Raw genomic sequence first — 13,304 nt, forward strand, 5'->3', positions numbered from 1 at the left:
AGTGGGTGATCAGCTGGAAATGAGAACCAGGAACTTTCTCCATAGTCAATAGAGGCTGATTCTGACACAACCCCGGGGCTGGGGAAGGGATCTGAGCAGCCCCAGGGGAACTCTGGGCTCTCAGCACAGCTCCATCCCACTGGCCTCCAGCAGCACCCTCAGGGATGGCCCGGGAAGGGGACACTGCCCTTTGGAGGGACAATTTATCCTTGCCACAATAGTTAGGTAAAGGTGATTTGCAGGAGTTGTTATAAAAACAAGCAGCCTGAGGTAGGGGAACCACTGGGGAAAATAATGGAATTTATGTTTTAACTACTGCACGGGACTTTTGGTTTTTAACAGAGAAAATAAATTTTTTGAAAGATTTGAAGAAATGCTGAACAAGGGCCTGGAGGGACAGGGTAGGAGGGAATGGCTTCCCATGGCCAGAGAGCAGGGATGGATGGAATACTGGGAAAAAATCACCACGTTGGACAGGGCTTGGAGCAAGCTGGGAGAGTGGGAGGTGTCCCTGCCTATGGCAGCCCTTCCAACCCAGCCCACTGTGGGCTGCTTTGATGGCTCTGAGAAGCAGCTGCAGCAGTTTCCCAGCCAGCACAGCTGAAGATGCTTTTCTGTGTCAGTTTTTATGGTGAATTCAATGCCAAAAGGAAAATATAGGTATGCCATAGAACTTTTATGACTTCATCCTCAAAATATCTCCAGAGCAGCTTGTTTACATGAAGGGTACATTTCCCTGGTGGCTCAGGAGCTCTGAGGGCAGATCCAGAGCCCAGCCCAGCCCTCCTGCCCTGCACCCTCTGTGCACAGACAGCACCCCCTGTGCTGTGGGCCCTGCACAGGCTCTCATACCAATCCTGAATTTTGTAACCAAAACCAAGGATAAGCCTGCTCTGGCTTCCCTCTTGAGCAGCTGCCAGGGACAGGGCACCAGGACTTCAAAGGGGGCATCCAGGAGCTTCAGGACCTTATTTTCCATAAGCTTCCTGCTTCTCCTGCTCTTCACACCCCGTGTCCCAGTGATTATTTCTGTTCTGGGCAGAGCTTTGCCAATAAACATCTCCCAAAACTCGTTTGCAGAGCTCCCCTGAGGGAGCACAGGGCCAGCCCAGGGAGGGAGCAGGACACCAGGCCCTGCTCCCCTCCTGTCTGAGCTGGGTTTATGGTGCTACAAAAATAGTTTGAGAAACAATTCAAACTCATTTGGGTGCTTCGAGGAGCAAGTCCCACCCAGGGCATTTTCCTTTCCTCAAAGACAATTAATTTCTTAACAAACACATTCTACAGAAGGCATTCTGTAGCCTTAGTCTGAAATAAAAATAAGCACACTCAAAATTCCAATTGGATTTTGCCAAAGCAGCCAGGCTAAAATAATACATTTGAAATGTCTTAAACTGTGCGCTTCCCAAGTAATTAAATTACAGCCTTCCTGCACGACAGCTCCTCTCCCATCCATTTAAGCATTAGATTAAAGCTGTCAGGCAGCCTTTAGATGGAAAATACCAGGCTGCAGGGAAGGAGGGTGGAGCAGGCTGGGTTTGAGCAGCTGTGGGGCAGGACCTGGCCCAGCCTTGGAGGTGCCCCATGCAGGGGACAGCCACCCACTGCCACTGCCACTGCCACTGCCACTGCCACTGCCACTGCCCAGACAGGGGACACAGGGCTGGGGACACACGAGGGGCACTGCTGGGACAGCCACTCGTGGGGCATGGGGACAGAGAGCTGCAGGTGATGGGGACAGCACCCGTGGGTGACAGGGAGAGTCATCCATGGGTGACAGGGACATCCAACCGTGTGTGACAGTGACACCCACTCACAGGTGACAGTGACGACCACCCACGGGTGACAGGGACACCCAGGGGTGACAGGGAAACCCAGGGATGGCAGGGACACCCACTCACAGGAGACAGGGACACCCACCCATAGGTGACAGGGGGTGACAGGGACACCCAGGGGTGACAGGGACACCCACCCATGAGTGACAAAGGATGACAGGGACACCCAGGGGTGGCAGGGACACCCACCCACAGGTGACAAGGGCACCCAGGGGTGACAGGGACACCCAGCAGTGCCCTTGTCCCGCCCGTGCCCCCCGGCCGTGGGTGGCTCCACAGCGCAGCCCCCACAGCTCCAGTGCATTATTTAAAATATTCCTCCAATCCCATCGTTCTCCTCACGCAGAGCTGAGCCGTGGGAACCCTGCCCTGCTCTCCCGAGCTCCCCTCGGGATCACAGCAGTGCCCAGTGCCCACAGTGCCACCCACACGGCAGGCAGGGCTGTCCCCAGGGCTGTCCCCAGGGCTGTCCCCAGGGCCACGCCGGGCTGGGAACGGGCAGGGCAGGGCAGGGACAGGCAGGAAGGGCAGGGACAGCCAGGAAGGGCAGGGACAGCCAGGAAGGGCAGGGACAGGCAGGAAGGGAAGGGCAGGGCAGGCACTGCCCAGCAGAGCCAGCTTAGCTTCCCCTGGCACCTGGAGGAGGAGATCCACCTGCAGTGCTTACACCAGCACAGGCACCTGCAAAGGCCCCGATTGCCCGGGAATTGTGGAATTGCTGAGGTTGGGAAGAGCTGGGGAATGGCAGAGCCAGCCCCAAGGCAGCAGTGCCAGGCACAGGGGCCCTGCCCAGCCCCGGGCACTGCCCTGGGTTTGGAGGGGAGCTGTGGATGAATGTGTGTCCAAAGCTCACCTTGCAGTGTGAGGAGAGCAGAGAAATCCAGACCCCTCCAAACCCCAGGCTCACCTGGGAGCTGCGAACTCCCGGGAGCCCCTGGGAAGGTGAAGGCAGCACAAATCAGCAGATTTTGTTTACTCAATGGTTCCTTTTCCTTCCCCTCTGAGTTATTCCTGCCTCCTTTGTAGCCATGATAAGCTACAGTCCTAGGGGGAAAAGCATTGTGAATTCAGCGTAAATCCATTCTGTTCACTGGATTAATCTTAATTTGCAGCAGGAAAATGAAGATCAGACGATGAGCCATAAAAGTCAGCCTGATGAGGAGAGTACTGAAACAATATGGAACTCGATACCAAAATAATTGTGCCATTTGCATGCGAGAGTTTAAAACTGCTCGTAATTGCAGCAAGACTTAAATAAACCACAATTTCCTAAATATGTGAGGTAGTTATTATGGTTAATGCTTGGAAAATGAAACGCAGGGAAAAGACACAGCTCCCGGAACGCTGCTAAGAAATACCTGCTTCCACTGACACCCCTTGGCAAGCACAAGACAGCCCAGAATTCCCAAGGGAATCCCGCAGCCCAAGGTGACCCGTGTGCGTGTCCCAGCCCGTCGGGCCGGGCTGCTCTGGGCTCTGCAGGGCACCCCAGCGCCAGGCGCTGCGCGATGCCCCAGCGGGAATCGGCGTTTTAACAAAAGCCCTTCAGCTCCAGCCCCGGGGCGCGCTCGGAGCGGGGAAGGCCGGCGGAGGCCGGGGGTGCTCGGTCCCTCAGACACAGCCGGGGCTCCGCAGGGCTCCCATCCCTCCTCCTCCTCCGCCAGCGCTCGGCAGCTGCGCCGGGAACCCCTCCAGGAAGGGCTCGGGATGTTCCGCGCAATCACAGAATCATCGCAGCCTAGGAAGGGACTCCAAAGCCCTCCCAGTGCCACCCCTGCCATCCACCCCAAGCTTCCACCGCCCCGGGCTGCTCCAGCCTGGCCTTGGGCACTGCAGGGATCCAGGGGCAGCCCCCTGTGCCAGGGCCTCCCCCTCACAGAGAACAATTCCTTCAAAAAACCTTCTCTAAATCTCTCCTCTTTCCCAGGGGAAGAGGAAGAAAGCAAACTTTACTTCTCAAGGTTTATCTGCCCAGATCACCTTTACGTAATTCCAGTGTCAGCAGCTTTTGTTCCGCAGATCCTTCCCTGTACCTTCACCGTCCCCACACGCTCAGCTGCCCTCAGATTTGCAAACAATGCTGGGGAGGGACACAGCCCTTTTCTGCCCTCCCTTCTGCGTTATTCCCTTGTTCTTCAGCTCTTATCTTACAAACGTTAGTAACACCTCTCCAATGAGGGGAGATTCTCACCCCTTTGGGTAGGAAGGATGGGTCTCCCCTCGGGGGATGGTGCCCGGCCTCTCCTCACCCTGCCCAGGCTCCCCGGAACATGAACTCCACCACTTCGCCTTTGCAGATAAAATTTTTTGTTTAGGCTCGCGCCGCAGTTAATGGTCAAAGCTGCCTCCATCAATTATGGATGAGCACAAATAGAGAGTTGTGCTCTGTAAATTGGGCCCCTCGTGCCCATGCGCGGGCAGGGCTCGGCAAAAAGGGTTATTTGTGAACTGCTGATGGCCCCAAATCCCGGACACATCCCAGCACAGCCCAGCTCCCAGCACATCCCAGCTCCAGACACATCTCAGCACATCCCAGCTCTCATCACAGCCCAGCTCCGGGCACATCCCAGCACATCTCAGCTCCCAGCACATCCCAGCACATCCCAGCACATCCCAGCTCCGGGCACATTCCAGTTCCCATCACATCCCAGCTCCGGGCACACCCTGGGCACAGAGCAGGCTCCTGGGTACGTGGGGTGCTCTGGGCAAGGCTTGCAGTGCTGCAGCTGCAATGGATAGGGGTGGTATCAAAGAATATGGGAATTCTAGAATGGTTTGTGCCACACGGGACCTTAAAGACCCTTGCCAAGGCATCTGCAGCCTCATTGTAAGAACTTCTTGCAGAGGTGTGATGGGAAGTCTGAGAGCAGGCAGGCCGGTGCCAGTCTCACTTGGAGAAGTTTTTCCTGCGGTAGCAGCACCACGTCTCAAACAGCCCCCAGCACCAGCAGCGGGGCTGGATCCATTTTACTGAGAAGAATTTTAAGGAAGGTACGGCAAATTAGGAGGGAGCAGAGGCGGGGCAGTGACCTGTGGCTGGCCCAAAGCAGGGGGAGAGCCGGGCTGCCGTCCCTGCTCCCGCCGTGCATCACCTCGGGAGCAAAGGCTCATCCTTTGTCTCCGGCAGCGGTGCGGCAGATTGCAATTTCCCAAGCCGAGAGCTGCAACCGCATCCTTTTCAAAGAAAGGCTTGAAGTGATCCCAGATATTCCCCCCGAGCCTCCGGGCCGGCTCCCCAGCGGGACTGAACTGGAGCATTACAAAGGATAAAGGAGAGCAGCCCTGTGCCCGTTCGCCTGGCGCAGGAGGAGGCAGCGAGGCTGTGCCCGGCGGGGACAGCGGCGGCGATGCCTGGGAGCCCCTGTCCGGCTCTGCCACAGCCGGCCGGGGAGGAGGCCAAGCGCAGAGCTCGTTTTGCGAAGGCAGAGCCGAGGTTTGCTCAGGTGAGCGCCGCGGGGACGCACCTGAGCCCTCGTACTTGCAGCTGTTCCCCGGCGGATGAACGCGTTTATTCCCGTAAACTTTTGCCTTTCATATTGCAATTCGCTCCCCGAGCTGGAGCGGGGCCAGAAACATGTCACCCGCTGAGAAGCCCCCGAGCTGGCTCCTCTCCCGCCCCCAGCCCTGTCACAGCCGTAGTCGCTGTCTCTCCCTTTTACATAATGGCAGCGGATGGGGAGCGCTGGCCCGGGGGAGGCGGCCGGGCCCGGAGCATCCCGAGCGGAGCGGGGCTCGGGGCAGCCCTGCCGGGGGCGCGGGGGGCGGCTCTCGGTATTTTTAGCGTCAGTCGAGGGCCAGCCTGGCTGGGATGGCGTTTGGAGCAGCCCGCGCTGCAGAGCTCAGCATCAAGGACGTAATTCAGGCAGAAAATGAATTGGGAAGGACTTCAGCTTCAAAATGTGAGGGAGCTGAGGAGTTCGCAGAATTATGGTTGCAGCCGCTGGGAAAAGCCTTTGGCTCTGAATTCCCCTCGGGCTGAGGAACGGGTCCCAAGGTGAGCACGGAATTCCAGCTCCACTGGCACCTCCCTACCCAAAGGTTCCCGAGGCTGGCAGGGCACAGCTCAGCCCGAGGGTTACTCAGCCATTCCTCCAAATTCCCCTGAGCTGCTTCTCCTGGGGAGAAATCAGCTCTGCACACGCAGAGATCCGCGAGCAGAAACAGAGATTAGTCATAAAGATAAAACCTCAGCCTTGTCGCCAACGAGCTGCTATTCCTGGTGCAGCTCCCGGGTCTGGGGCAGACGGAGCGCCGGGGCTGTGAGAACTCCGGTGGGACAAGCCACCCTCACTCCCAAACCTCATCCAGGAATAAGGCAGAAAGCACTCCCAAAGGCCCCTCCTGCAGTCTGGAGGCTGCAGGAGCAAAGACTGCGATTCTCCGCGGTGTTGGTGCCCTGGGAGAGGGCGGGGAGCCCGGGGAAATCAGGAGATAAGTGCTGGCAATTGACACAAAGTGCCCCTGCAGCCAGCGAGCGTGGCTTGGGAGCAGGTGCTGTCTCTGAGGGACACCATCAAAGACTCGGCTCCCACAGATGGGGAAACTGAGGCATGATGGGGCTGCCAGAGGGGTCAGGGGTCACAGGAGCTGCTGGCTGCCACTGCTCCACTGGGAAGGTGATTAAAGGACAAGTTACACTGATCTTGCATGTTCTGCCTTTGGGCAAGGCCCTCTGCCATGCCCCAAGCACTGCCCTCCCCATGGCCTGGGAACTGGGATTCCCCTGAACACTGGCCCTGCCAGGATCCCCCTGGACACTGCCCCTGCCAGGATCCCCCTGGATGGGCACTGTTCCTGCCAGGATCCCCCTGGATGGGCACTGTCCCTGCCAGGATCCCCCTGGATGGACACTGGTCCTGCCAGGATCCCCCTGGATGGACACTGGCCCTGCCAGGATCCCCCGGGATGGGCACTGTTCCTGCCAGGATCCCCCTGGATGGGCACTGTTCCTGCCAGGATCCCCTGGATGGGCACTGCCCCTGCCAGGATTCCCCTGGATGGGCACTGCCCCTGCCAGGATTCCCCTGGATGGGCACTGCCCCTGCCAGGATTCCCCTGGATGGGCACTGTCCCTGCCAGGATCCCCCTGGATGGGCACTGTCCCTGCCAGGATCCCCCTGGATGGGCACTGTTCCTGCCAGGATCCCCCTGGATGGGCACTGTCCCTGCCAGGATCCCCCTGGATGGGCACTGTTCCTGCCAGGATCCCCCTGGATGGGCACTGTCCCTGCCAGGATCCCCCTGGATGGGCACTGTCCCTGCCAGGATCCCCTGGATGGGCACTGTTCCTGCCAGGATCCCCCTGGATGGGCACTGCCCCTGCCAGGATCCCCTGGATGGGCACTGGCCCTGCCCTGCCACCCCAGCCCCTGCCCAGCTGGGAGCTGGCTCCAGGAACATTTACTAACCAGCAGCTCTGCCCTGGCCAGGGGCTCACTGAGGATTTCTGCTGCCAGCACCAGGGCAGGAGGGTGCCACGTCCCTGCTGGAAGTTGGTCATGGCTGAAGGACAGGGACCAGCAGCTGGAAAGGCTGGGCTTCCACTGGGGCAAAGCCTCCTTGTCATTGACCAGCCATCCAAGGAAACCACAGAAAATGACATCTGAGCAGCCCATCCACGCTGCTTCCAAGCCCTGCAGCTCCTGGAGAGTGAGCACCGGCATTTCCCAGGCTGCAGGATCCCCCTGCCCTGGCTGCACCACGCCTGGGTCCGGGAGTGGCTGCTGAGCCCAGAGTGCCTTTGCAGCTGTCCCAGGACCCCAAAGCCAGCATTACCACAAAACTGCAGCCTGCAGCTCCCCTGGGCAGCTCTGGGGGCACGGGAGCCCTGGCTGGTGTCCCACGGGCTGGGGGCTGGCAGGACAAAGCTGCCTGGAGCCCCTCAGCCTGCCCTGGAGCCCTCCTGCGCCAGCTGCCTCCCCAGCAGCAGCTCCACCTCGGGCACGGGGTGCAGAGATCCCAGGCTGTGCCCTTGTTCCCCCACTGGTGGCTGGAAGGGACACCCTGGACAGGCAAAAGCCAGCCCCAAAGGCACACAAATCCTTCTCACTCACAGCCAAAGGCAGGACAGAGGAGCCGATCAGCTTCGCACACTCAGCACCTCAGACCCAACTCACGGCCATTCTTCATTTTTGCTGCCTAGGCTAGGAGAAATAAAAACCTGTGAGAAGCAGGAGGCATTCCATAAGAATGCCCGAGATTTTATTTTCTGCATTTGCCTAAAATTGGCTTTGATCTCATCTTGCCCGAGTGCAGCGGGTGAGAAGTCGGTGAGCCGCCCCCGCGGTGGGCCGATACCCACGGCACACGCCTCTGCTCCACACAGCGCACTGCGAACCAACTTTCCCTGCCCGGCCCCAGGCATGCCTGGCTAATTGATTCTTCTGCTCATTAGCACCAGTATTAGTTACACTGAACACTTCATAGGAACCATCTTAGCACCACTGTCACAAATTCACGGCGTTGCACAGAATCTCCCCGAGCAAGTGGGTTTTGGGTACAAAACCAAAAATGCATATGCCTGCAAAAACATAGACACCCCAAAGCTTCCCAGTTATGCCCGAGTTCAAAAATCTATTAATAACCTGAGGAGAGAGCTCCTCTGCAAAACCAGGTGCATCCAGGCAGGCAAAGTACAGAGCTATTACACTGCAAGGGAACAAAGACCGAGACCGTGCCCATACCTATATTTCATGCCCGTTTGCTTTGCGGTGGATTCTTTTAATGAAATGTGGTGCTGCGGGGTAAATGTCCCCAAACTGCGAGCGATAATAGCCACTGTCCGGAATTTTGCCCGGGCTGCATTCACTACGTTCGGGGTGGTGGTGTTCTGCTTGCTGATGAGCCTGTCTTCACCATTTCTCTTCAAGTTGTGGTCCGTGCAGGCGATGGACACTTGCATCGCGCCCGCGGCGCCCCGGCCGGCTGGCGGGCGGACCCCACGGGCTCAGCTGCCCGGCACGGCCGGCAAAGCGCGGAGCTGGGACCCCCCGAGCGCCGGGGGCTCCGGGAGAGCCGCGCTGGGTGCCCCCGCTGCCGCCGGCCCCGGAACGCGAACTTGCGGCGGCGGCGACCGCGGGAGCGGCTCGGGGCTCGCTCCGGGCTCTCGGCGGCTCAGGCGCTGCTGCTGCTCAGCCAGAAGCATCCATCCAGTCAGGTGCTCCCGGAGCGCCGCTCCTTCATGCTGATCGCTCCGCAGCCGCTCTGCCTCGCTGCGGGCTCCCGGCCGCTGCTTTTAAATCACCGCGAGCATCCTGCGAGTGCTGGACCGCCGAGCGCTGAGCAGGCACAGCCGAGCCCCGAACCTCGCCGCGCGTCCCTAAGGAGCGGCAGCATCCATCGGTGTCCGTCCGTCCTTCCTTCCCTCCTTCCTTCGCCCAGGCGCAGCAGCGCTACCTCCCACCCATGGCAGCCCGCCGAGCGCTGGCAGCGGCTCCGCAGCGGCGCCGGGATCCCCCGCCAGAGCCTGCGGGAAGGATGGCAAGGATGGCAGCGATGGGGAGGATGCGAGCGACGGGCCTCCTTTGTGCTCGCAGGGAAGGCAGGCGTTCAGGCAGATCCGCCCGCAAAAATCGCTGCCGGCATCGCTCAGCGAGGTCTTCCAGAGCGGGCAGCAATCCGCTGTTAAAATGGGTTAATTGTGGGGGAAAGGAAAAAAAAAAATAGGGGGAGGGGGAGGAAAATGGCTGTGCTCCGGTGTGTGAGGCAGTTAACACCTTAATGCCGTGCTCCCGGAGCCGCTGCCCGCAGCCCCCGAATGGCAGCAGGGCCGGGGTTAATCCCGCTCCCCCAGCATCGGCAGCGGAACGAGCCGCAGCGCAAGGCTTGGAGGCAAAACATCCCCATCCCTGAGCAGATCAAAGCATCCCCATCCCATCCCCATCCCATCCCCATCCCATCCCCATCCCATCCCCATCCCCATCCCCATCCCCATCCCCATCCCCATCCCCATCCCCATCCCCATCCCCATCCCCATCCCCATCCCCATCCCATCCCCGGCCGAGGCTGCCCTCCCAGCCCGGCACTGCCCTGTGTCACCCCTCCCGGGCGCTGGCTTTGGGCACCGAGGGCACCCCGAGGCCGTGGAGGGTGGGCGGGTTTGGGGACCCCCGTGCATCACTGTCACTGTCACCAGCAGAGTGCCCTGCGCAGGGACGGGCAGTGCGTGCCCCTGGTGCAGCCCCACAGCAGAGGCTGCCCCTGGGCGGCAGGGCAGGGTCACCCTGGCCACGGGAAATGGTCCAGAGGGGCTCCCCAGACCCCACCCTGCCCCAGGCTGCCCGGGGAGCTGGAGCTGGGGGCACCCCCGGAGCTCCTGGTGCCCACCCCGCTCACTGCCAGGCCCCTGACCCTCCCCTCGGGGTGGGAGCAGCTCCCAGGCCGGACCCCCCTGCTGGACCCGCCCGAGCACCCCGGGCTGGAGCAGGAGCGGTGGCAGAGCGAGCTGGGGGTGCTGGGGGGCGGTCACAGCCCGGTTCGAGCTCAGGGTGACAGAGCTTTGCCCTGCCCTGCAGCAGGGGCGCACCACGGCGTGTGTCCCCTCCACCCTGCTGAGGAGGGGGCGTGTGACAGCGGCTGGGGGAGGCTGGCAGCCAGCCAGGGCCACCCACCAGCCCTGACAGGGCCAGCTCCTTTGGATGGCTCATTAACAGGTACCCAGCACATCCCTTTGGGGCTGGAGAGCATTAAATCCCAGCAAAGACAGTTGCCGTGTGATATTTCCCCAGAGAGGATTAACAGTTAATCATGCAGCAGAGCCACGAACTCCCAGCTCCGAGTGGTCTCCTTGGAGTCACCCTCAGGCAGGGTTTGGGGGGAGCAGGACCCCCGGGAGAGTTTCCAGACCCCTCACCAGTGAGTCAGCGCTGAAGGGCACCAGTAAACCCAGCAGAGTGGGCATCGGGGGGCACAAGCCTTGGGTCACCGAGCCCAGGGTGCCCCTCACAGCCTGAGGGTCCCCCTGGCACTGGGGGTGCAGCTGGGGCACTGCTGGCAGCACCCACGGGGTTTTGGAGCCCAGCTGTGTTTCAGAGCCCAGAGCAGGACTGACAAACCTGGAACATTCCCCTCCCTGTTGGCCTCACACCCCTGGCTGGGCTGGGCGTTCTGGCTGTTCTGCCTCTGTCCTGCACGTCCTGGAGAGTTCCCACTGCCCCAGAGCTGCCATGTGCTGTGACTCCGTGCTGGGGATGAGCCCAGGTCACTGCACCCGGGTCCCCACGGCCAGGGCTGCCCATGGCCAGCGGTGCCAGGGGAGGGGACAGAAAGGGACAGCCACATCTGCACTGGCACATCCCACAGAGCACCTCACCTCAAGCTGCTTAGCTTTGGAGGGGTTACAGTCTCTCCACAGAAGATGTATTTAAATATGGGATTTATTTCATTTCCTGAGCAAGATAATCACTTCTAGAGTGAAACGTTGGAGTCACATAATTCTGCATGATGAAAACCCTGAGCTTATGGAAGAGGAGGTACGTGACAACCCTGGCAGAGGACTCAGCCACGAGCCGAGCCCGGGCTCCCTGTGACACCTCAGCGCCACCAAATCACTGTGACAACGTGCCCATGCAATTCCCCCTGAGCGAGACAGCGAGCACTCATTAAACGACTCGCTCAAAATGCTTCATCAAGCAAATGCGGTTTAACACGGCTGCCTGTGACCACCCTGTGACCCCCCAGCCCAGCCCTGGGGCCAAATCCAGAGCCAGCAGGGCCAGGGCAGCAGGGCCAGGGCAGCAGGGGCTGCCTGGGGCTCTGCACGAACCCTTCCATGGCCCCAGGGCCGTCCCCTGCAGGGGCAGGGTGATGTACACCCCACGGTGAGCAGGATGGAAACCCCCAAAAGGGAATAAATGCTTTGTGCAGCCCCGGTGGGGTCCGTGCAGAGCTGGAGGGGCTGTGGGGCAGGGCTCAGAGCGGGGCTGAGGGAGGAGCCCTTCCCTTCCCTTCCCTTCCCTTCCCTTCCCTTCCCTTCCCTTCCCTTCCCTTCCCTTCCCTTCCCTTCCCTTCCCTTCCCTTCCCTTCCCTTCCCTGCAGGGCCAGAGCTCCAGGGCCAGTTGGCAGCACGGCTCTGGCTGCATCCAGAGGCAGGAGGATGCTTCTGCAGCCCAAAATATGAACATGAATCAAGGTCCTGCAGTCTGGGCTGGGTGAAACCTCGTGAGCTGCTGCAGCCCTGGCCCAGCACGGCTGGAGCTGAGCACGCTGATTGCTCCTTCCTTTTTTAAATTTTACCTTATAGTGGAGCTCCTTTGAAATAGGATGCCAAGTCTGGCTGCAGATTTTGCTTCTCGTGGCTGCAGTCACAGGCTAAATTATTTACCCTCCCTGCCATGGCAGGGTGTTGGGATTGGGTGGGCTTTAGGGCCCCCTCCAGCCACAGCAGCCTGTGATTCCAGCAATCCAGGTCACAGTAACGATGCCAACCCAGCCTGCCTAAGCTCTTTAACTGAAATTCTTCTATATTGAGAAAGGACAACAACTGAATTTAGCAGCAAACCTGCAGCAGTGCCCATGACAGAGGTGGTGGCTGCCCCTGGATCCCTGGAAGTGTCCCAGCCCAGGTTGGAGCAACCTGGGATAGTGGAAGGTGTCCTTGCCCATGGCAGGGGGTGGAACAAGGTGCACAACAAGGTCTCCTCCAACCCAGACCATTGTGGGACTCTGTGATCAATGTTAGAGACATTCTCTCTGCTCCCAGGGCTGGAGGCAGCCCCAGGACCAGGCAGATGCAGCAGGATGGAACAGTCAGTGCTTCCAGGCTGGGGACACATCAAAAATATGGTTTCAGCCTTCACGAGGAGAGCTTTAACCACACTGGACATTTAGACAGATGCTCAGTGAGAGTTTGCATGCAATGCCCTTGGATGGACCAGACCTCGGGAGATGGCATGGCAGCACTGAAAATGCTGCTGGTAGTGCCATGGGGGCAGGATCCTACTCCAAAATCTGAGCCCTGGGAGCTTTTCCACCCAAAAAAAGGCCTTTCTTTACTTTATCCAACAGCCCAGAGCTGGCCACATTCTGTCCAGGGCCCCAGAGCCACATTCCCCAAAGCCAGTGCAGAAACTGTGGGCAGCAGCCTCTCTCCAGGAGTGGGAGAACAATCCCAAATCCCTGATTTCCAGACACCAGGAGTGGGAGAATGATCCCACATCCCTGATTTCCAGACACCGGGAGTGGGTTCCCGAGAACGATCCCACATCCCTGATTTCCAGACACCAGGAGCCCAAGAACGATCCCACATCCCTGATTTCCAGACACCAGGAGTGGGAGAATGATCCCACATCCCTGATTTCTAGACACCAGGAGTGGGAGAACGATCCCACATCCCTGATTTCTATACACCCGGAGCCCAAGAACGATCCCAAACCCCTGATTTCCAGACACCAGGAGTGGGAGAATGACCCCAAACCCCTGATTTCCAGCCTGCCCCGTCACTGCCGCAGGACAGCTCAGGGCAGTCCCGGT

General features: G+C 59.6%; 1 protein-coding gene across 1 annotated transcript in view; it reads right to left on the minus strand.

The window, feature by feature from the left end:
* Nucleotides 1–9,644, minus strand: part of KCNAB1 (potassium voltage-gated channel subfamily A regulatory beta subunit 1) — a 43,270-nt gene extending 33,626 nt beyond the window's left edge. Inside the window, exon 1 of the mRNA XM_071438243.1 lies at nt 8,519–9,644. Coding sequence (XP_071294344.1) covers nt 8,519–8,736 — 218 coding nt within the window. The 5' untranslated portion in view covers nt 8,737–9,644. The remainder of the gene's footprint in view (nt 1–8,518) is intronic.
* Between the last annotated feature and the right edge of the window lie 3,660 nt (nt 9,645–13,304).

Source organism: Agelaius tricolor, unplaced genomic scaffold, assembly GCF_023055355.1.
Source record: "Agelaius tricolor isolate 1412-34295 unplaced genomic scaffold, bAgeTri1.0.p SCAF_12, whole genome shotgun sequence".
Classification (NCBI taxonomy): domain Eukaryota; kingdom Metazoa; phylum Chordata; class Aves; order Passeriformes; family Icteridae; genus Agelaius; species Agelaius tricolor.